The 25,094-nt window shown below is 37.5% G+C and overlaps 1 protein-coding gene across 2 annotated transcripts in view; it reads right to left on the bottom strand.

Moving 5' to 3' along the window:
- stim1b (stromal interaction molecule 1b) overlaps window positions 1–25,094 on the bottom strand; it is a 39,715-nt gene that overhangs the window by 7,705 nt on the left and 6,916 nt on the right. The window contains exons 3-12 of one of the 2 annotated variants that reach the window (XM_084387883.1): window positions 20,669–20,799; window positions 16,534–16,648; window positions 15,983–16,094; window positions 15,750–15,862; window positions 10,091–10,265; window positions 3,811–3,988; window positions 3,150–3,317; window positions 2,925–3,025; window positions 540–775; window positions 269–349 (exon numbers count right to left, since the gene is read on the bottom strand). In XM_084387883.1, the coding sequence (XP_084244009.1) occupies window positions 269–349; window positions 540–775; window positions 2,925–3,025; window positions 3,150–3,317; window positions 3,811–3,988; window positions 10,091–10,265; window positions 15,750–15,862; window positions 15,983–16,094; window positions 16,534–16,648; window positions 20,669–20,799 (1,410 nt within the window). The remainder of the gene's footprint in view (window positions 1–268; window positions 350–539; window positions 776–2,924; window positions 3,026–3,149; window positions 3,318–3,810; window positions 3,989–10,090; window positions 10,266–15,749; window positions 15,863–15,982; window positions 16,095–16,533; window positions 16,649–20,668; window positions 20,800–25,094) is intronic. The other variant, XM_084387884.1, reaches the window with a different exon arrangement.

Genomic DNA, 25,094 nt, shown 5'->3' with positions numbered 1-25,094 from the left:
AATTCATAATAGACCAAGCCTGGACCATCTTGGTCCAGGCTTGGTCTATTATGAATTAGAAACTCCATGCTCTGGAGTTTATCCACATTTAAAAGGAATATTAACAGCAGCACTGCATTTCAAAAGTCTAATAAAGAATTAAGTTTTTTTTGAGAGACTTTCCATCTAAAAGTTTAAGTTTAAAAGTTTTAATCGGCCAGTGGAAGGGAAATAGAAGTGTTTGCTTTGTGTCAGCATTGGCTGAGAGAATAAAGGGGATGCTGCCAACCAGATTGTTTCCACGGCGATTGGCTCTCGACGGCCATGGGCCAAAGGTCGCTCACTCGCCGATCCATCTGCCAGGCGGCATCTGCGGACATTAGCCAATGATATCACACCACAAAAGGCAGAGCTCAACGGAAAGCTTAATTGCCAAGTATTAGGGTTAGAAAACTCATTTTAAAAAGGTTATAGGCGACTGAGAAGCTTTAAATTTGGACACAGATGAATATGATCGGATTTGACTCATTGTACCACACTTGTGTGCTTGATGAACTCACATTGCAGGGTTCCTGGGGAAAGTATGTCCTCGTCCATGTCGTCTAGGTCATCGGATAGCAGTAGGTGTTGGGGTGTGGCAGAGCGGATGCCCAGGAAAGCAGGGTCCAGGTTGAGGGCAGAGGCCAGAGACGACATGCCAGGGTTATTGACAATATTATAGCCGGTCAGAATCTCAATTTGCTGCCACCGATGGAGCTTTTCTCTCAGAGCAGTGGTCACTTCTCCCAGAGCCTGTCTGCAGAAGTGAGAGCGAAAGAGAGGTGAGACTTAGTTTCGTTGCTTTATACTCTTTAAAATAAATCAAATAAAAAGGTTCTTTATTGGCATTTATGGTTCCATGAAAAACCTTCAAATATCCATTGAACCTTTCCATTGGACAAAAGAAATAGTCTTCATAGTTGAAAAAGGTTCTTCAGATTATTAAAAAGTTAATCACACTAAGGGGCCATTCACAAAAAACACATTTTTTTAAAAATTCACTGCACTTCTTTTCCATTGTTTTTCTATGTAAACTTGCACTAGATGGACGTGTTTAACCATTGCACTTACATTTCATTTCATCTATGTTTTATTGGGTTAAATTAACATATTCTGACAGTGCATCTGACTAAGTTGGTAACCACTATACCAACACTCAAAGAAACTTCAATAGTTTAAACAAAATGTATTTTATACCCTTACTCCTCTAATAAATTAAATACAATATACATGACTATATTAAAGGGATAGGTCACCCAAAAATGAAATTTAACTCATGATTTACTCACCCTCAAGTCTAGGTGTATATGACATTCTTCTTTCAGACGAATACAGTCGGAGTTACATAAAAAAATGTTCTGGCTCCTCCAAGCTTTATAATGGCAGTGAATTGCTGTTTCTGTTTTGAAGTCCATAAAAGTGCATCTATCCATCATAAAAGTGCTCCATACAGCTCCGGGGGGTTAATAAAGGCCTTATGAAGCGAAGTTATGAGTTTGTGCAAGAAAAATATTCATATTTAACGGCCAAACGTGAGTCTACTTACGCCTAAAGCGCAACTTACGCAACTTGTGATGTCGGAAGTAGCGTAGTGCATCACGGCATAGCGTAAATATCAGCAGTACGTCGCATTACTCGCATAAGTTGCGCTTTACACTTAAGTGGAATCCATATGTTCGTTTGGCCGGAAGCTAGTTATTTTATAAAGTTTTAAATATGGATATTATTCTTACACAAACACATCACTTTATTAACCCACAGGAGCCGTGTGGAGCACTTTTATGATGGATGGATGCACTTTTATGGACTTCAAAACAGAAACAGAAATTCACTGCCATTATAAAGCTAGGAAGAGCCAGGACATTTTTTTATATAACTCATATACACCCAGGACGACTTGAGGGCGAGTAAATCATGGGCTAATTTTCATTTTTGGGTGAACTATCCCTTTAATAACAGTATTCAATATGAATATACCACATTTCTGCCAAAACACTATGGTTACTATTGTACACCACCATGGTGTACTGTTACACAGTGTTACTACAGTATTACAGACATGTCAAATGTTTGTAAGGATGATGATTTTAAAAGCGTTCTAACTTGTTCATTCATGACAAATTTTTCTCCTGTTTTCCTTGTCAGTCTTGTCGGGAATGTAGAGGCTGTAATCGAGTTTAAATCGAGTGATTTGTGTTTTGTGACAAAGATGTGTGTGTCGAATTTAAATGCTTCTCACTGGATGTCGCAGCGCTGTTTAATACGCACCTGCTCTGAACTTGCATTAAGCCCAGAGTACACGTGAGACGACACATGAGCAGCAGAACGTTTCATCTTTGTCCAGTGTCTGCGCCATTTCTCTCCAGAAGTTATGATAGATGACAATGTCTTCGTACTCTTTTAAACTAAAGTTGCAGCTATCTCTTAACCCTCTCACACAAGCGCTTGTCAACATGGGCGTCTGTTGTTGTGGTCTTTGGTAGCTTGTTGTTGTTGTTCCGTCTCTTCATTTTCTTTTTCAACTGTGCTACATCTGCCCGCCCGAACCAATGTTGCCCTCTTGTGGACAAACGAATTAGTGCAAAAACAATTCAAGGCGCAAGTACGACCTGTGCATACTCCGTGTGCCCTCAGGCCGGATGAAGATGATTGGCAGGCCAGATTTGACCTGCGGGACGCTAATTGAATAGCCCTGCTCTAGACCTTGTGTACCCCCCCAGCCCTCCATTCTACTTACCACAAAATAACGTGTTCTGTGTGAAGAAAACAGTGGTTCTTTTAAGAACTATTCACCGAAAGGTCCAAAATCATTCTATAATGTCACTGCTTAGGTTAAAATGCCTCTTTATTTCACCTTGTACATTGCATACAAAAATGGCAAGAGCTTCCTCAAAATGGCGACTCACCTGGCTGACAGGATTTTGTGATCAACATCATCCAGTGAAGGGCTGTGGGCCAAGTGGAACGTCCCAAAGAGAGTTCCTCTCTTCTTCTTGATCTTTTCTGCCTGTTATGGTGGTCACAACTTCATAGTTAACAAGCAATACCTGGATGCTAAGCTAGCTGAACAAGCAAAACAGATTTAATATTCAGTTAAAGCTTGTCATTTTGTGAGTATGTGACCATCTTACCCCTTCTTTAGCCACTATGAGCTGTTTTTCCGCATTCTGTTTCTTAATGTTGTAGTACTGCACCTCCACTTCGTGTGTGAGCTGCAGCCACTTCTGCAGAGCTTCAGGAGGAGACCAGCCGCTCCTCAACTCCAGCTCCCTCTCGGCCTTCTTTAGAGCCATTCGCACCTAAAACAAACACACACGCTCATGAATATTGGCTGCATTTCAGTGTTTTGATGAGGGGAAACCTCTTCAGCAGTTCCCATGGTGATGGGACATCTGTAAGGTGAATTTGAGGGAGACTGCAAGGGTTTCCAAACATTGCTGATGAGCGAATGATGAAAAGAGGCATAAACATGCCATTATTTTACTAGGGTTTGGAAGATTGATAGAAAAAAGGAAAAAAACAAAATGAAATACATTCAGGGGAGGAACTACACTTATAAATGATAACTTTACAATTTTGACTTTCTGCAATATTTTGCATTCTAATAATAGCTAATTTTACCATTTTATTTTATGTTTTATCTTATAAATCTATTTTATTTATTTTACTTTTATAAATGCTATTTGTTTAAATGAATTGTCATTTATAAACATATATATATACTGTATATAAATAGATATACTGTATATAGTTTTGATAAGAGTAAAAAAAAAAAAAAAAAACGTCTCATACCTGTACCAGCTCCTGCTCTGCATATGTCTGTCTGCTCAACTCGTTCTCAGTTCCCTCACGTAGTTCTCGCAGTCTCTGCGCCTCCTGCTTGGCTTCGTCAATCTCCCTTTTCATCTGCCGCTCCAGGTTGACCTTCTCCACCTCCACTGAGTGGTGCTCTTCCTGTGCGATCTGCAGCCTGAACACAAACACATTATCAATCTCAAGCTGCACCACTGTTGACTCGTTACTTAAGTTAAAGGGGTGGTATAATGCCCTTTTCACAAGATGTAAAATAAGTCTCTGATGTCCCCAGAGAGTGTATGTGAAGTTTTAGCTCAAAATACCCCATAGATATTTTTATACAGCATATTCAAATTGTCACCTTTTGAGGGTGAGCAAAAACACTTTGTGTGTGTCCCTTTAAATGCAAATGAGCTGCTGCTCCCGGCACAGTGGGAGGAGCTACAAGAGCACTCACACAGACATGCACTGAAAATTGCAAAAACTTTTAGCCTTTCATGTTCAAACTGGAGTCGGACAATGATGGAGAGACTCAAGAAGAAGTGACAACATGTAGAATACAACAGGACATTTCTGAATGGTTAGTTGATGAATTTATGTAGATGATGTGTAGTTATCTTCTAGTCATTGATTAGCATATCCTGTCATGATAATCTATAAATCCTGTTCCGGGGGCGGGGTTTATGTAAATTCTAAGGTTGGTGATGTCACTAACCCGAGAGGTAGCTTGTGTAGTCCCTACCAGCCGTTTGTTGTAGTCCTTAAAAAGTATTTTCTTTAAAAGAAAAGATCTCCCTTTGCTTTGAACTTTGAGCGTTGTAACTTTGCAGATGTTGTTTATACTCAAACAGCAACATTACACACTAACTAAGATTAGAAAAGTGAAATCATAATCAACCACCCCTTTAACAAACAGTTCATAAATATCTATAATATCCCCTCAGTCACCAGCAGGTGGAGCTCTGGAGAATTGAGTCAACATGAAAAGGGAACTGGATCTGCAAGACTCTACCACACCTCTTCCTCCTCATTAAAAGACAGTTGAACAAGATGTGGCCTGTTCGATGTGGTAATTCTGTGGTAAAAACTCCTTACAAATTTAAAGGGAAATGCATCCTCCCAGCTATATAGGGGAAGACCGTTTAAAGATTCTGGGTCATGGAGGATGGCTAAATTTAGTTGATTTCATGTGGCTAATGTGGTTCCATGGTGACAAAAGGTCTTCGATTCCATTTAAAATAATTAAAATCAGTTTTGCTTGGTATTGGTAAATTGGTAGCACATTCTTTCACAGTCCTGTTCCCCATGTACATAGTATGTACTTATTATTATTATTATTATTATAACTGGGCTATAACAAGGTACTAACCCTGAACCTACCCCTAAACCTTACCTTAACCCATGTAGTTACCTTATATTACCAGTACTTTCTTAGATAAGTACACTGTAAGTACATGTTAGTACACGTAATGTTAAATAAAGTGCAACCGTGATATCACACAATGTGATCTTTCCTAGGCTTTCGGCTGAAGCACGTGGCAGCCTTCTCTCATGCTGACGTAGTCCATGTTCAAACAGGAAGTAAGCTATAAATCAAACTGTCAATGATACGACAGTGGCCAAGGCAGAATGTTACTCACTCATAACTGGGAAGGGAAGCAGAAGATAAATGAAAAGGAAGGAAATGAACAGCAGAGAACAAATAAAAAAGTTCATAAATAACAAAAACTTAACAGACAAACAGATATATATAGACAAACATACAGACATCGACACAGAAAGAGAGAGAACGTTAGACAGACAGATATAGACAAACATACAGACACAGACAGACAGAACGTTAGACAGACAGACAGACAGACAGACAAACAGACAGACACAGACAGATAGATATAGACAAACATACAGACATAGAAATAGATAGACAAATAGATATAGACATAATAGACAGATAGATAGAACGTTAGATCGAAATATGTAGACAAACATACATAGACAGATAGATAAATATAGAGAAACAGACAGATAGATATAATGTTAGATAGAGAGACAGACAAATGAATATAGACAAACATACAGACAGACAGAATGTTAGACCGACAGATATAGACAAACATACATAGATCGACAAACATACATAGACAGAGATAAATATAGACAAACATACATAGATAGATATATTTAGACAAACATACATAGACAGACAGAGATAAATATAAACAAACATGCAGATATACACACAGATAGACAGAACGTTAGACAGAAAGACAGATAGACAAACATACAGACAGACAAACAGATAGATATAAACAAACATACAGACTAGGGATGTCCCGATCCACGTCATCGGTATCATGCCGATACTGGCCCAGAACGCTAGATCGGATATCGGAGGGGAGAAAAAAATATGATCCGATACCTATGGGTGGAACGGTACATGTATTCGTGTTGAACGTACGTTCGGTACATGCGTCACGGTTCGGTGCATGGATTTACACGGAGAATACACGGTATAAAACTCGCGTGCACATTAATTAATGTAATGCGGAACTACTGTTAGATACGCGCATAGACATACGCGGGTTCTTTAGGGACACCTAATCTGTAGCCCCGCCTTAGCTCTGAACGCGCATCTATTTCGCTTCAAACGCTCGCTTTATCATTATACACGCGTGGCGCGTCCTATTCGCTTAGGACGCGCGAATGGATTCAAACTGTTCAAGCATCGAACTAGACGTGATAGATGCGAATTTGACGCTCTATTCGCGTTTGGTGTGAACGCAGCAAAATGAACAGGCTGCGATGTCAAGATTGCAATGTGTGTGTGTGTCAGAGAGAGAGAGAGAGAGAGAGAGAGAGAGAGAGGCACGGGTGCGATCGAACAGTGGAAACATAAAAACATACTCCGTCATTTTGTTCATACATGACATCATTAAAACTGCAAAAAGTGTTTAGCCTACTTATATTTGTGTAAAACACAACACTGTGCTTTTGTCAAACGGTAAACTCTTGTCAAACTGTAACCTACAACTGTCACCCAACCAAAATCACACACACACACACACACACACACACACACACGCTGTTTAAAAGCAAAAATGATCTCATCTTTTGGACATTCATCATATTGCATTGGTTTTCATTTCTTGTCCTAAAACAGAGCACTAATCTGTTTATTTTGAAGTTACACATTCTACATTGATTAAAAAAGAAAATCAAATGTGTTTTTAATGGTAGTATTATTTTATACAGAAATAAATTATTTATAATTCAGATGAGAATAACTTTAAAGTTAATTAAAATTTGAAGGAAACAAATATATTGATCTATATTTGATTTTAAATTCATTCAGGTACAATTACCAAACATATCTCAAGGTCATTTGAATAAAGGGTGGCAGTCTTTCATTATCAACTGTTGTTGTGGACTATATACTGGAGAAGTATTTGTTCTCCATTTGAGTGAGATGTTTTTATGTGGCTAACTGAGCAAAGTGCTTCCATATATTTTATTATATTATTTTATTATTAAGCTGCGGCATCGGAATCGTATCGGAAGTGAAAAAGTGGTATCGGGACATCCCTAATACAGACATAGACAGATAGATATAAACAAACATACAGACATAGACAGACAGACAGATAGATAGAAAGAATGTTAGACAGACAGACAGAAAGATACAGACAGACAGAAACTCCAGTTGCATCACACAAGGACAGACGTAGGGAGGATCAAAGTGGAAACGAGGTGTCCTGATCTCTGTTCCAAACGGGATTTAGAGTGAAGGACATGACAGAAATGCCACACACTCAGATCCATGGCTGCTGTTACACCGGCCATACTTGCACAGTGACTTAATCACATTACACTCAACAAACATTCCTCCGCTACAGCTTTTTGCTTGAGTAAACTAATATAGATCACCAAACTGCATCTCTCTCCTTATAAGGCCACTGCTTTAAATTAATGCACCGTAAAGAAAGGATGTTTGAATCAAGATCTTCTCCAAGACCTCTGACCTCTGAAAAAAGACAGAGACACGTTCTCTGTTCTGCCTCAGCGCAGCGGGCGCCAGCTGAACTGAGCATACAGCATGATAGTGCGATTGTCTGAAACACTCCAAGCAGGATTCAGCACTGCCCGTCCTCTTGCCATTTAAGGAATTTTAAACGATGCTTACATCACCCTGCAAGAGTCTTTTGACCTGAACCAAGATAGTAGGAAATGAAAACATTTCCAAACAGACAGACAAATTACTCTTTTTGTCTTTAAATAGCAAATTAGTGTAGATCTGACTGACATTGTTGCATTTTACATTCATTTCAGGACACTTTAGATGTGATAAGCATGTCTTCTGTATGTTAACGTTAGTATTTCAATAAAGCATGAACTTTTCTTCAAGTATTATTTATCTAATTACGATTAGTTTCCATGGATAGCGCCCATATATACCATTTTTGGTCATACAAAAATGTCTGACAGAATTATTCTGTGAAATACAAATCAGAATCAAATATTACAGAGAGCTGTGTGATAAAGTAAACTAAAATTTTGAAGTATCCACCTTATTCCTGACATGCTTACTGCGTTTTGAATTATGGGTGGCACTTCCGGTTTGGGGAACTTCCATTCAAAAAGACTGAAACGAATCATTTGAAATCAAGAGGTTGCCCTACAAATAAAGCTTATCCGCCAGTTTGACTCAATGAGCTATCAGTTTTCTTTCATGTTTTAAGAATAACATGAGAACAATGTAACACTTGGTATTTAAACGTGACATGTTATAACAAGAATATCTATGGCAAGAGCTATTTTCCTCATGATTTTTTTCTTTGTTTCCTTTTGCATTCCGCCGTAATAGTACGAAAAGGTCGACATATGCTGCACATTTGTGGTCTGGTCTCCCATTTAATTTACAATATGCCATTAATAATTCACTGGAATGCACAAAGAATCTCTCTTTTTTTCTCCCCAAATCCTCACGTCTCTTTTCTAGGTTTGTTTTCACGGCTAATTCCAATTTATTATCTGTCAAAATGACTGAAATCACTTTGAAATAGTATCACGCAATGCTGAAGTAAATAAAAAAAAATCATTTTTATTAAGGCAATTTATGTTACATAATACAGATTACCACAGTGATATTTAATCGTCCGATTTTGCTGTGGAAAGATTCACGCTTTTGGGGTTATTCATGGTCTGTTGAAAGTACCTTGTTGATGCTTTTACACGTTTAAATGTCCTTTTAATGTTCAATGGTTGAAGGGTGAGTAGAATAATGTAATGTCATTGTACACAGTTTAAAAATATATATATATATTATTGCATCCATATGGCTAGTCTTTCACTGATTGTTTACAGCTTAACGGAAGTTACACCCATAATTCACGCAAAGCGTCAAGGGGCGTAGGAATAATGTGGATAAAGTATTAAGTAATATGCATTAGTGCTAATTAGCCTAACGGAAGGCTGCTGCTTACTAATGGAATATAATTCTCTGATGAATCATGCTATTATAAAAGTGACGTAGCCTCCTGTGCTGTAAGCTAAACCTGATGAAAGATATGTCACATTCTCAAATCCTCTATCCAGTATCTTTCCAGTGTCTGGAACTGTCTAGCATTTCAAATAAAAATAAAAGTTTGAATATACTAATAAGTATAACTGATCCAAATTGAATAACCAGACTAAACTGCACTTTGAATGAGTAATAAATGTATTTTCCAGGTTATTTCCAACCTGATGTGTGGCATGCTGTCAATTACCCCAGGCCATAATTCATATTCATCCTTCAGTGTGTATAAATGGATGAGAAATTTGTTAACAGTAACAACAGCAAACAGACTTTATCTTGAAAAAAATCGTTATCTTTTTGGAAAGTATACCCATGCTAACTAAGCATGAGTTAGCATGATGAGACTAGAGCTGAATCGCTTAACAATCCTGTTTGTTCTAACTTACTTTCTTTAAATATATTTCATGACCAGCTAAAAAGTGAACTTTGGGTTTTTTCCTTTGCTTGGGGTGTGATGTAACTATCCATGAAAAACTGTTCACAATGCAGCTGAGTTCTTCAAACTCCAACAACAGGAATTGCATTGCTAACTTGCAACCAGACGTTCCTCCACCTAGAAAAGTAGTCCTGCTTCACAAATTCTTTTCAACTGTGCATCAAGAAATATAAGCATCACATTTCCACTTTAAAGCCTTTCCAGCCTGCTAGCTGCTATTTACTGTAAGTGTGTTTTCTGTTCATTTATACGAACTGAGTGCTTACTTCTGCTGCAGGTCCAGGAGGCTCTGCTCAGCTCTCTGAAGGCCTTCTAGGTCCTTTATCATCTTGCCCACGTGGTCCCTAGAATTTCGGTTCTGTATGTAGGCGAACCAGCAGCCACCCACTCCAATCACGATAGACACCACCAGCATCAAGTCCTTCAAGTGACTGTCTCCCTCTGCCAAAAAGAACAAAAAACAACACTTGAGTAACAATAAAAGGCAGAGTTCACCCCAAAATTACGATGTATTATATATCGATGGATTATATTAGGTTAAAATGTATTTCTATAATCTGTGCCTTTGGCACGTACACTACCGTTTAAAAGTTTGGAGTTGGTAATATTTTTTTATGTTTTTGAAAGAAGTCTCTTATGCTCATCAAGGCTGCACTTATTTGATCTATCTTACTGACCCCAATAGAGTTGACGTTGAGTTGAGGACGCTGTTGAGCAGAATAGTAAACACTTCTGATTGGCCATGGTGTTCATCAATGTGTACAATGATCAACGAACGGAAGTGTTTGAAAGTGTTTTAAAAAACGGGAGTGGGAGCGTTAAGAAGCACAAACAGGCGTCTATCAGCAGACCAGTTCGCTGATAGACGCCTGGTTTCAAACGCTCCCGTGTGTATCTGTGTAAGCGCACTGTGAAGAGCGTCATTGATGTGTATTTACAACATATTTTTGAAGCGCTGATCATTGCAGCCAATCACAGACATATCCGATGAGCGAGTCAGTACAATGGGCAATCAGAAGGTGTTTACGATTCCGCTCAACAGCGCTCAAAGCGTCACATTTGTAAAATTTCAGTATTTTATGAAACTTATGAACGGTAGTGAATGAATGTACATAGTGCTGTAATATAAACTAGCGTATCACATACTCTAAATACAGTGATGTCATGTGAGAATTATGACTCTTTTTCAACACACATTCCATCTGTCACTCCAGCTGACCCCGACATGGCAAAAGCAAATTAATGTTTTCTTTCCAATGGTTATGTCTGCAATCTTCTCTTAACAACCATTTCCAATGTTGTTTTTCAGACTGAAATAAAACAGTTAAAGTACTTGACTGATGGGTTGAAGATGCTTTCATCATGTTAATGAATATATATTGTGGTTAAATATAACAAATAAAACTGGAATATTATTTTTTAAAACAGATTGATTTCACCAGGACGCGCAATGTGGACTGACTTGACTTTCTATAAACTAACAAAATCACAAGCCCAAGAGTATGAGGAAGGTAAATGAAAAAGAGCCAAGGCTTTTTTGGCAGGAGTAATACATCAAATCACCGCTTTTAGCAAGAAGTAGTACAGTAATATAAACAAGTAGTAATCTACTTAGAAAAAGTCCCAGAAGTGATAAAAAAAGCTCCCAGTTTGGATCTAACCATGCAGATGTATGAATACACATCATTAGTTCTCAGTCACATCTGTCTTTTGCAACGTCTACTTTTATCCGGATACATTTGAAAGCACATTTTTTTGTTAGTAGTGGACAGATAGTGTATTTGTCCAGTGAAAACACTCTTTCAAATGGATATATTAAAAATACAGTTTTTGCGTTGTAGTGTGGACCGAGAAAATGTTTATTCATGTGACGCATATTGTACTCATAGATATCTATGGTTATACTGTTATACAAATGTTACTTTGTACAGTCTTCATATTACATCCCAGCAAAGATGACTTTTATTACATTTTATGCATGTGCAGTAAAAATGATTTAAGCATTTTCCAGCATTTCAGTGTGGACGAGCAACCTTTATAAAACAATTGAAAACACTAGTGTGGACAGAGATTTGAAGCGAAATGCTGTTTTTCAAATGTATCCGGATGAATGTAGCCTTAATCTGTTTTGCATTGGATGGCAGCAATGATAACAGTAAGTGAGTCCAGAGCGGTGTTTCCCACAAAGGTGGCGGCATCAGCTGCGTAACGGGAGGATCTGCATAACTGGATTAGTGAGTGCTATTTCCATCTACGATTTCGCTGCTCACATCCTGCTCAGGAACATGGCAGGTGACGGCACATCAAGAGGTGCCAAAATATTTGTGAAGGGATGGTGTTGAATCCCTCAACCTTGACGCGCCCCCATCTTAACCAGCTTGATTTGGGATCAGGTTAAATCTGATGTGGATTTACTGAGGCTTGCACATAAACTTCCATCTGGATTTCCTTTTCAATAATTGCACTAGTGTTTGGATAAAAGAGCTCTTTGAGTGTATATAAAGGAGTGTTTTGTTTTCACACATAATCTTTGACCAAGTCTAAGGACACTGGAAAGCACAGCGTTCTCATTTCTTCCTGTGTAAGTGCTGTGGCTGAAAACTGTACATAGACACATATTTTCCATTAGTAATGCAACACCATAAGACTCTATAGATTGTCTAGAACAGTGAAGAACCTTCTACTGCGGACAGTATAAACAGCGACCGGAGAGGCAAATAACTGCCATAGCTGAGATTATTAAGAAACTCCAGACGGAATATGGAACCAGGGGGGGGATCAACCAATCAGACGACAGACCAGACAATTCACAGACGCACTGGTCTATATATACACAGTGATTACACCAAGTACCTTCAATTAATATGACTTTAAAATAACATCAAGGCTCCAACAAATTTTGTACAAATATTTTTAACCAATAACATTGGCTCTAAAAAAAAGTCTTTCCAAAACAAATATTTCAAACAGAGAGTCTATCACCCAGCAATCTAGGTTTTTCTAGCAAGGGGTTTGAATCTCCAAATGGAGGGAGAATGGGTGAGGGACCCCCATTCTAAAATTGAAAAGGTATTTATATAGTTTCTTGAATAAAGACCCACTTTATACTGTGAAAATGTTATATTATAAATAGGTCTAAATAATTTTTGGAAAATATATATATTTTCCATTAAGTTACAATGTTATTACAATTAAATGGTACTCTTCTACTCATCTATATTTATTTTTAATTTCATTATTTATTTACTTAATTATTTTAATCAAAATTGTATTTATTTATTTTACTATTTTAATCCATTTTTATTTGTTTGTTCATTTGCTTATTTTAATAAATATTTATTTAAATCAAATTTTTGTTTATTTATTTTAATCTAAATTTTACTCTGTTGTTTTATTTATTTTAATACTTGTTTATTTATTTGTTTATTTATTTACTTATTTTAATAATCATTTATTGAAATCTAATTTTTGTTTATTTATTTTAATCTTATTTTTTATGATTTATTTTATTTTTTCCACCAGATGACTTGATTGATTCTAGAATGATTGGGGTGATTTTGTAGGGGAGTAAATCTGCATAAAAGATAATAAACTAATTACAAGCATACATAAATAGACAATAGAACAAAGATACAAATGACATAAACAGTGCTTTCTGTTTTTCAGGTAAGTCTTACAGTATTCAAGTACAGAAATTGAATAATCAAATGTAAAATAACACTTCATAGTCTTCACTGTATAAATATAATTAATCTTTGTTAAAGATGCAAATGTGATTTTGTCTTTGTATGTTGTCGTTTAATAAACTTTAATGACACAGACAGCAGCAGGAATATTAGGCTGCTGTCACCTTAAGACCGAATGCACTGATCCAATATAATGATCCTCATCTGTTTTTTCTCTCATTTGTTTACATTCACATAAGCCATAAGCAACTGTGCTTACTAGGATCCTCGCCAAGACTCACCAAGATTTTGACATAATTTTGCGTGTGTGTCCGTTCAAGCACAAAAAGACGATGTCTGCGCAGCTCTGTATGCGCACAGAAAAGAGTTACGAATTTAGCTCTCTTTCGCATATTCTTGCACTTAAATGGTTTAAAATCGCTTGAATGTTTAAACTGACAGGACCTAATATATATGCAAATAATAAAAGTTTGCTCTATGATGGTTAAACTTTGCTTGGTCCATACGGATCAACTACGAACCCTATATTTGACAATATTGACGATATCAATGCTAAAACGATATATCGTGTAGCCCTAATAGCAACAAGCTAAAAACTACTCAGAAAAGGAACTGCATAGAAACATATTGGTAGCCACCAACAACACCCTACAAAAATCTTGTTTAATCAGCAAGAATTAACCTATAGTTTAAATACATGCCCGCATAAAGAAAAAAGCACAGGCATTTTAAACTGTAGGCCACACAAAAGTAATCCCTGATGTCCTTCTTTGTTAGAGCACTGAGAAGGACTATGGATCTTGTAGCCTTGTGCTTTATCATGTTTCACCATGAGCCATATACCAACAGTGCATCAGTGCATGAAGACATTGTGTGAGCTGAAATTCCTGCAACAAATCATGCAGTCTTTGACAGCCTTTGGGATTATGACGGTGCTGTGTCTAATGTGCTGTGTAAAGTACTTTTCTTGCCAACATCTTTGATACCTTTAACTCTGGCTGATATTCTAGGTAGAGACAGTCACATGAACTATGAATCATATGATGGAATGCCCTCGACCATTACTCTCTCACCTATTTATTGACAACATCCCTCTCTTTTCTGTTTCACCAGAGTTTCACTCGAGTATCACGCTGTAATGGCCGACATTAAATGAACATGCCTCTTCTGTCTGGCTTTTGTTATACAATAAGTCTGGCTATTTTCAGACGGAGAATATAATTGCTCACGAGAAAAGAAAACAGAATAAACCTTTCTTTGATTTCAGCACATAATGAGCAAAGAAAACTGCAATTTGGACTTCATCCAGAAATCAGCAATTCAGAAAAACTTGTTTTTCCTTGCAGAACATGTCAATGCTAGTAGTTTTCTAAAACTTCTAAAAAAGGGAGAAGAATGAAGAAAACAGTTCCAACAAATTAGTAGAATTGGTCTACTGAATACACCCTTCAGTCACGCTAAAATACAAAATATAGCACGGAACATCTATGAACAATATTGTCCAGAGACAGTAATGATTCTACTATGAATATTTCTTTATTGAGTGATGTTGCAAACTAGAGTTGTCAAAAAGTACTGACTTTGGTTCCAAGTCGGTACTGAAATTTAAAAATTGTGACGCTTTGTGTGCTGTTGAGCGGAATTGTAAACACCTCTGATTGGCCATTGTGTTCACATGCTCATCAGATATGTCTGTGATTGGTTAAAATGATCAACGCATGGGAGCGTTTGAGAGCACACGGAAGTGTTTTAAAAAACATGCAAATATACATCAATGACGCTCTTCACCGAGCTCTTACACAGATACACAAGAGAGCGCTTGTGCTTTCAAATGCTCCCGTGTGTATCTGTGTAAGCGCTCGGTGAAGAGCGTCATTGATGTATATTTATATGATATCCGATGAGCGCGTGAGTACAATGGGCAATCAGAGGTGTTTACATTTTTTTGTAATTTCACTACCGACTTCGTACCGAAGTCGACAACTCAGAAATTATTCATTTAAATGAACAGTTTATTGAAATGAATCAAACTTACCAACTCTTTCCCATTAATCAGAACTGATTAACTCATATGGACATTTTTAACTGATTCACAGAACTGAATTGATCTTACCAACTCTTGCCAACAGAGACTATTAAAACATTTCAAACTCAAAAGTCATGAGACAATTTAGATATACAACCACAAATGTTTTGTGGATATTCAATAAGCCCAGTCTTAGTACAAAGTGCTACTCACTTGGATTTCCAAAAAGCACTGTCTCCAGAGCCTTCAGCTGCAATTTCTGTGCATGAGTGCGGTCTGGTATCTTCAGCACAGACAGAAGCAGGGTGGCATTTTTCACTGCAAGTCTGTGAATGGAACAGACACTGTGAGTCAGTAAGTGATCAGTGAATTCATTTAGGTCCGTCAGCTGAAAAACGTATTGTACAGATGAAGGCAATAGAGATGCTAACTGTAAGCTTTATTACCTGGGCAAAGCTTTGCCACTGATGTCGTTCTTCCTGAAGGAATCGACATACTGAGGTAACTGAACACAGCGGATGAGCCAATCCTCTGCTTGTTCTACTGTCCAGTGATACACTAAAAACAAAAAACAAGTGATGCTAGTGGATTACGGTGCCAGAGGACACTGAGAACACAGACATTCTGAATGATGGAAGCTTAAGCCCAAAGTATACTTCGGCTGTACGCATTCCGCGACTGTCTGCACAGTCTGTGTGACGTCATTTCAGGCCCAATTTTTGTGTCCGTGCGTACAACAGTGACTTGAGTCCACTAGATAGTGCGCACACGTCGAAGGCATCTTTCCGCGCTCACGGCCAAAGAAGTATACTTTGAAAGGCTTGTGTTTTCAGTTACACAAACATAATACTTACAAGTCTACATGTATTAAATATGTAGTAGTTTAAATATAGTTTATGATGTGGCTAACAGGAATGACTTTGAATTTGCTCTAAGATGGTTGACTGCTTTCTCAGTGTCGTATAATTTATATCAAATTAAAAGAATCTGTGAAAACCTTCAGAGGCCTTCCAGGTGTTCCACATGTCTTCCACTGTGATCAGCAGATCTGCTCTATGGAAGCTGTTGTGTTTTCCCTTAGGATCTTGGTACTTCAAGTCTTCCCTTAGAAACTGTTTAAGGAAACAAAGACTGGATTTTAGCATCAGGTACAGTGGTTCTCATGATATCATTTTCTGATAGGCTCAAATGCAGCAGGTATATAATCATATAAACATGCATAGTTAGGATTGTAAAAATAAATATGCTAGCTTAACTATAGGCTGAAATTAAGATAAAGGAGAGGATAAAATGAAACGAAAATCCAGCACCCTGAAAATGTAATCTAAAATTAAACAGTGGTTTTCCAATTACATTCACAATCTGTTCTGGACTTGATTATGTTTCTTTTTACAGCATAATCCAACATTTGGCAAGAGGTTAGATGTAAAGCCACAGTAAACAGTTTATTTGGCATATCCAAATTGTAATACTTGTCTTGGGTTTTTTTTATGATCCAGTAGTCTTACTGTAGAGCATCAGACAACCTAAAGTATGTAAATGCTGTTATCACTGGTTCAGTCGCCTCACAATAACTCAGACTGTAGTAAAGGTTACACTCACAGGACTGTCTATGGCCTTGGACTGCCTATGGCTGCGGTTGGTCAGCAGTAATGCTGTTTACTCAGTGCTCAGATGTGGCATTCACATGAAAAAGGAATTGCTTTGTGTGATTCAAAGAGAATACAGTGGGTTTTTTTATAGCCTATGTTCGTAAACTATAATCATGGTTAATAATCACTTCTGAATACATGCAGAAATGTCATGTCCACTCAAAGCAGATCCAGAAGTGGATTTAGAATTTTCTTTTTTGTTTGTATCTTTGATAATCAGGTTGCATGACTTATAATAGTGTATGAAAAACATATTGTAAAGTGTTTATCTAAAACATTGTGACAGCAATAACACATTGACTCGTCTAAATTTGGTCAGTCCAATCGATTTTTTTTCAATGATCATTTGCTTTAAATCTAGCCTGGGTTCCCCCATGCTGCCTTGCGCGCAGCGCGATTTTATTCACGCTGCTAGGCAGCCTGGACACCATGGACCAGATTTTCCCCTCAAAAAAGGAACCAATCACAGAACGGAGAGGGAGCAGCAAGACGATGACGACGTTTATGCGACACACCGAAGCAGTTTGTTTATATCTATGGATCCAACATGGCATCAGACGCGAAGTTACCTTTCGATGCAGCCTTAGATAGTGTTCAAAGTAGTTTAGAACGCAAGTTTATTTCGTCTTCTTCCTCGTCGAATTTCTGTCGCTCTACATACGTCATCTGGTATAATTGAAACGATTGGCTATGAGCTACGTACAGGCGCATTTGATAAGACATTCGCAGCGCCCAATAAACGGCTCTGGGCATTCGTAAACCACGCCTCAAATACAAAAATAAACATGTGGTTCCCAGACCACGTCTCAATGAGACGAGGTCTGACGTTAGCCAGGCTACTTTAAATCACTGGCAGTTGCCGGTTTGCTAAATATACATACACCTATCAAATATGGTACACCTATCATTGAGCACATTTACAGTACATGCGCTAACTACCAAAAATCAGTTTATTGAAATAACCTTATTTACTGGTTTACATACATATCAATAACCTGGCAGTGCAAGTAAACCATGTTTACAAGACTGTATATAAAAAATAAAAACAGATTATTCCCTGGTGGTGACGTCAAAAAGTAAGCATCCATGTTTTAGAGTATTCTATTTATTATGCGAGTTGTGATGTTAAATAAAGCATTAAAACCCCCAGAGTATTTCAAAATGTCAGTGGGAAACTTGTACAGACTTTTTCTCCTCTCATATTTGAAGTTTCTACAACTGCACCACTTGTCCTTTGGCTGCACGAGATTAGAACACATTTTTTATATTTCTAGGATAAAAAAAAGGATAAAAAAAACGTTTGAGTTTGCCATATATATTTCTCACCTCGACTGCAAAACACTCTCTGTGGCTGGACGCCCTTAAATCTGCCGTACAAGGACGCTTTCCTGTCACATATCACACACTCGCACTTCAATAAGCTGACAGAACGCAGCTTGTTTACATACGCCGGGCGAAATTTTGTTAATTGGCAAAAATCTTGCCGTGTTGATTATTCTTAAGCCGTTTGACCTTATGGCAATAAAGGTTAACGGTTTAATGCGTTTACATGACCACACGCGTTGTCGGCTTATTACGAACATGCATCAAAGGCACTATGGTTTTTATACTGAGTTGATGACATTTTCAAGTCCCTAAACCTACTCCTAAACATAAAGTATGTTTATTTAGTGATTTGAATTATGAGGACATCGGCATAATGTAGGAGGTGTGGCCTGAAACTTGAATACACACCACAATAAAAGGACTCCATAATGTAGGTCAAAAAGCACACACACACACACACACACACACACACACACAGCTACCTTTAAAATGTTACATTAAAAGCTGTAGCTAAGGGCTGCAAACTTTGGAGGTTAGCTTGGAGTGAGAATTATGGGGGGGGGGGGAAGGGGGGGGGTATTGGATTGGGGATGTTAAAAAAAGTCTTGCATTACAATAAGTGTATTGAGATTGTCAAAACATTTTAGTAACTAAACAGAATTGTATTAGGTTTAGTGACAACATGTTACAATGTTTACATGGTACAATTTCTGGTAAGCTATGTTTTTTTTTATTATAGCTTGGCACAAATTTCACAATAAAGTTCAGATCTTGTGATTTGATTCAATATTGACTCAATCAGGCCTACACAAGACAGGCGTACATTTTTCTCAAGAAAAAAAAATCTGACCTAATGCTGTAAACATATAGAGAGCCCTATCTAGTATTATTTAAGATTAAAAATAACTCAAATTAAATATAATGCGTTTTTTTATTATAATAACAACCTTATTTAATGATATAAGTACAAATATAATAAATATGAAATAGTAGCCTACACATATTTAGCAAAATACTCTCTATAGCTCCTTTTTCTAGCTTAACTTTAACTAACGTTAAGTGCTAGCCTATATTATGGTCATTAAATGGATTTCCTGAGGTAAATGTTATGTGACATATTTGTTCTCCAGCTGTTCAGTTGACCCTTTCCGCGGTTGAAAAACACTGATTGATCGATTTTATGTATGAGGAAAATACATTTCGGTAAGTTGTAACTTACTTTATCTTTCAACGTTGTTCATTCGTGTTTATTTACCTAGCTAGTAGAGATGATCGTTCACGTGCCGCAAGGGATCTGTCACGTCACACTTACAAGCGCCAAAACGGTATTTAGTGTTTGAATTTCGTAATAAAATTGACAGAATCTGAGAGCTGATATTTTTTTATATCATAAGTAACCTGCTCTGGCTAGTCTGTCGGTCTCCGTGTCTTTGCTTCGCGATTTCTGTGCGTGAGAAAATGGATGTGTGGTGTGATAGCGTGTGAAAAGTGTCAATTGCGTGAGTCTCACGCTCAATGCGTGAGAGTTGGCAGCCCTCTAATATTGTGAAATATCCTTCAGAAATCATTCTAATATGATGATTTGCTGCTCAAGAAACATTTCATATTGAAAACAGTTGTGCTGCTTAATATTTTGGTAGAAACTTTTGTTGTTGTATATTAGTTTTTATTTTATCTCTACAAATTATGTGAAAATTAATAATTAAAAAAGGATAATCTCGCAAAAGAGACATATTTCACATATATATATATCTCCACCTCAGTGTATTTTATCATAAAATGTTACAGTTGAATGCTATGACAGATGAAAAAAACTCTATAATGTGTAACGTGCGCTCCTCATCTCTGCAAAAGCTCTGCAACACACTCAGACTTGTACCAGTACAGCTGTATACCGTATGCCGTGTGTTGTACTTCAGTGCACTGTTCTATTTTACTGTCAAGTCAAGTTTATGTTTATTTGTAAAGCACTTTTTCAAAATACATATCTCAAAGCAGCTTGACAGAAATCTACGTGTCCAATGAACAAGCCAAAAGCGACTGTGTCCTTTCAAGCAAGCAAACTAAGCACTTGTCTGTACATTGGACACCGTGCAACATCAATCTCTCAACACAGCAGACCACAAAACCACACATGAATGCTGCAGCCCTCACCCCATCGGTTTCTGTCACATCCACGCTGCCGTCTGCATCATCGTCCATGTCTTTATGAATGCTGCGGATGGCCTCAAAACTTAGCAGAGAGTTTTCGTCCTTGCAAAGTTGCTCATCAATACCACACAGTTCTGAGGAGAGAAAACAATATATGAGACAGAAACTCCACTTAAACTCCACAACTTCGCTGTTACAAAACAGGCTGCCTACAAAGGCATCTAGCCACGTATCCATGTAATGTATTATTTTACTCAATATATGTGTACTTTCATGCTTATAGAGCGCAACAGTGCTCGTCCATTTTTTTTCAGTGTCCTTGGTTCCGGAAGTATTTTTCCTATAGGATTTTTTTTTTTTAAAGTCTTCATTAAAGAGTTATAAGCTATAACCACACCAACCAGCTTAAAGGGGAATCACACTGCAAACTTTCATTCGAAGCAAAAAGAACAAAGGCATTATTGTGTACTAAATGGCTTTAAAGAAGGAAAGAACTGCAATCTCATGAAGAATTGTGAATGACATAAAACTATTGATTTACATTTTAAAGATGTTGATTGTATATAGAAACAGCTTAGTTTTTACGTTTATTGCAAAATATTAATATGTATTGTATACTAATATTTAAGTGTAACGTGTGGTAGTAAGCCAACATGAAGTACATCAGAATTCAGTCTAAATCATCTTTAATCCAACAACATAAATACATAGGAGAATCTCAGGAGAAACATGAACTCTTTTCACACATAATACTACTGATCACAGACAAAGAACTGAACAAAACAGGGAGTACTTCTACACAGAGATAACAAGCCAACTAATTAGATCATTATCTCATGGGAAACCGAGGACACTAACGGAGAAAGCTAAACCGAAAGGATATGCAGGAAACCAAAACACATGAACAAAAAACCACAATGAAACTAAACATAACTCAAGTGTGCAAGCCTGTCCCAGGTCTGGAAAATGGCAAATCTCAATGCGAGTAACACTCTAAATCCACACACAGTGGTATTTGAGGTTAAGAGTAACCCATCATTCATAATGTTCAGGAACTTGCATGCCCTGAAATCGCATAATGTTCAGGAAAACTTGCCAGTGTCAGTTAAATGAATTAGAATATGACATAATTTGGTAGTAAAATGTAAAGTGTTGCACATTTTATTATTGCATTTTGTGAAACATTGCAAATGCTTTTTTATCCCTTAATTAGAAGTAGGCCTACCACAATTAAGAAATGCATCTTAGGAACTACTGAACATGTATTTAGAAGTTTATTTGAAAGTGGAAAGCTTTGAAAATTTGTAAAAAATTAGTAAATAAAGCTCTCTTAAAATTGTTTGTCGGTTTGAACACTTGGGCCAAATACAGGAAATGCGTCATGTATGTTTGAAGACAAGTCATCAAGTCTACAGACCGCAAGTATGGATATTGGGAAAGGCCCTCGACTCCATTACATCATTCGCAGTGCTTCATGGGAGTGGGCGGGTGATAAAGAGTTCTTCTGACATGATTTGCTTGTTTCAACTCTCTGATTAGTGATTTTTATTTGTTGCATTTTCTTTGAATCTAATGAGTAATGTTAGCCTGGATGCCAGCCGAACTTAGCCCCGCCCACAAAATATTTAGGTCGGGAAGTTCGGTCTGGACTTGATCCGTTGAGGAGCTATTATGCCCGAACAAAAACTGTTCGGACCAATCAAATTGTCAGGGTGGGCTTTATACGATGATGGACAGATGATCAACAGTAACGTAATCATCCACATCACCAAAGAGCGCTTGGGTTGAATTCGTTTACAACAAAGATGACTGCTGCTGGAGACTTCACACTTACAAATAAGTCAGATAGAATAAATGCATATTTGGCGTGCTGTCCGAGGAGAGGCTCCGGGCTCAGTATTCGGCCCGAACCCAAAGTACTCCCCCCGTATTCCAGGCTGTGGAAGAACAAGCCGAGAGTGAGTGGAGGGATGCTGAAAAACTGTCAAGGAATGTTAGGTGAGTTGACAGAGAGAATGAATATAAGCTTCCTCTCATACTGATAGGGTAGAGACATGGTAATAGTTTGATGACAAGTTGATTGGATTGATTATTTGAACGTGCTTCTCCTGAACTTTGTTTATGAAACATCATGAGTAGATTCCGCCATCGCGTCTGTTATAGAAGATATCGACCGAGATCAAGGCATTTGTCGGTCGGAAACATGAATGAAAAACATATGTCACTTACTCCGTTGCTCTGATTGGTTGTAGGTCTATCCAATTGAGTGCAGAGGCATTTTTTTTCCTGGTTTGGTTGAAACACGCCCCATAATCACAGCTCAATGGAGCAGTATCAGACTCACATTCTGACTAGAATCTGAGTATGACGACGTCAGGCTAGAGTAATGTAGTTTTTCACCTAGAATTCGTCTGTTCAATGCGATTATTTAAAAAATTAAGTTGAAATAATGAATGGGATTTTTTATTTTCCGTAACCTGACCGTTGCACTCTATTATACTACAAAGCAGATGAATGCTTGAATCTGATTGGTTGATGAACATTCTAAGGTGTTCAATTATTTTCAGGGAAATGCACGGCTAAAGTAGTTCCAGGCCGGCCTTGACCGCATTACAGTTCCATATCAGATATCACTTCGCCAAATGATTTTAAGTTATTTCAAATGTCCTTACAGCTGACAACAGCAAAAGACCCAAAACCCACAGCGACACTGACCAAGCAAATAAATATTCTAAACAATAGGATAAAAACAACCAATTATTTTCATAGTTTTGTTTTTTTATATATGGAAAGCATTACCACCTCAGGTGTGCATTATTTTTCAAACAATTCAGGGCTCGTCGTCAAATATTCCTTACATAAAGTATCAAAATGTTAGCTACGAAAACAGTTTTAAGGACAAATGCTACTGAAATCATTTGCAGGCAGTTCACTCACTGTATTTTGGAACACAGCTAATACACACCATCTCACTGCAATGCATTCTGGGTAAACTTGCTCATTTTAAGTGCTTACAATTTCAAAAAAATAAGTTAAATCCTTTGATCTATTATAATTACACAAAAAGGCAAGTTAAAAGCCTTGCTCAAGAGCACATAATGCCTGAGACAACAAAAGGCCTATTCAAACACAAATGACCTTCCGATGAAAATGACTTTGAGATTCAATCCCTTCGGTGATATTCATGCATCATCCACTCTCACATGGTAAACGGCCACTGTTATTTCACAGCAAAAATGCTAAATGTACTAGTCTTTAGAGTATGGAAATTAAGCAAGGCTGAGGAATTGATCCCTTAACAGTGACGTATTGTAAAAACAGGGCCAACAGCGGTGCCTTTGTAAGGGCCCAATGTTTAAGCCCATTGTCACAGGAGAGTTCAATCTGAGGGTGACGCAAACACAGCCACGTATAAGCCATAGAGTGACTTTTAAACTATTTTTAGATAGAGACACAGGACAGCTGCTGAGGTATTGTTGATATTGCTGTAATATGGCAGTGGGTGGAATTGGACGTGCTGGACGTCTCACAGAATTTAAAGACTTCATTATGGAGCAGGTATTAACATCAAATCGTCACTGTCGTCACTGTGATTAGATACCAAGTTTTTTTTTTTTTAAATCCAGGGTCATCAGCCATTGCACTACTAAGGATGGATGTAATTAAAACTCTCATGTTACTAGCGAGTCCATGAGTGGGCTGTGTTCTTCCGGGCAGTCAGATCTGTTTTAATACAAATAAATGTTTAATGTCATAAGATCTACACTGCTATTTTTGTCCCCATTTCACAGCCTGCAAAAAGTTTCTGTGCAAAACCACTAAACAAACATGCCACAACCGCGACTCTTCAAAAAACACTTGTCATCACACAACTGTGTATTTGCACACACTTTCTGCATAATTTAGACACATCATGACTTTAAGAGAACCATTTAAAAACACTGACAACATAAACTTGCTAACTAAACTGAGCTAATCAGACCCGGATCAAGCGGTTATGACTCAACCTGGTACAAGTAAAGTTAAGTGCACATAAAAAGATTGACTAATTTAATATGCACGACGGGCAGATTTAGCGATTGATTAAACTGAGAAAAAGGCATCTGACATGAGAAAAACAAGAGGATCTTAGGAATTTCCTCACATAATTATCCCTCAATTCCTTGGATGCATTACCTCCACCCGATTTACTTAAGATATAATCTTTGTTTGTTAGTGTTTACTATCAGTTAGCATAATCACTACTGCTTTCGTGAAGATTTAAAATCTCAATGTGTTGAAGCTAATTTCTTATCACAAGAGATGTACTATACAAGTATAGTTGTGTCTGCATTAATGTTTGTCTGACGTAGCCAGATACAGATGAGGTTCTGTGCTCATTTCTGTCATCACCAAACTCTTCTGTGGAACACAAAAGGTGAACGTCTGA

Source organism: Rutilus rutilus (genome assembly GCF_951802725.1).
Source record: "Rutilus rutilus genome assembly, chromosome: 18".
Taxonomy (NCBI): Eukaryota; Metazoa; Chordata; class Actinopteri; order Cypriniformes; family Leuciscidae; genus Rutilus; species Rutilus rutilus.
Note: the sequence above shows the minus strand (reverse complement) of the source record. Positions and strands in the feature narration are given on the sequence as shown.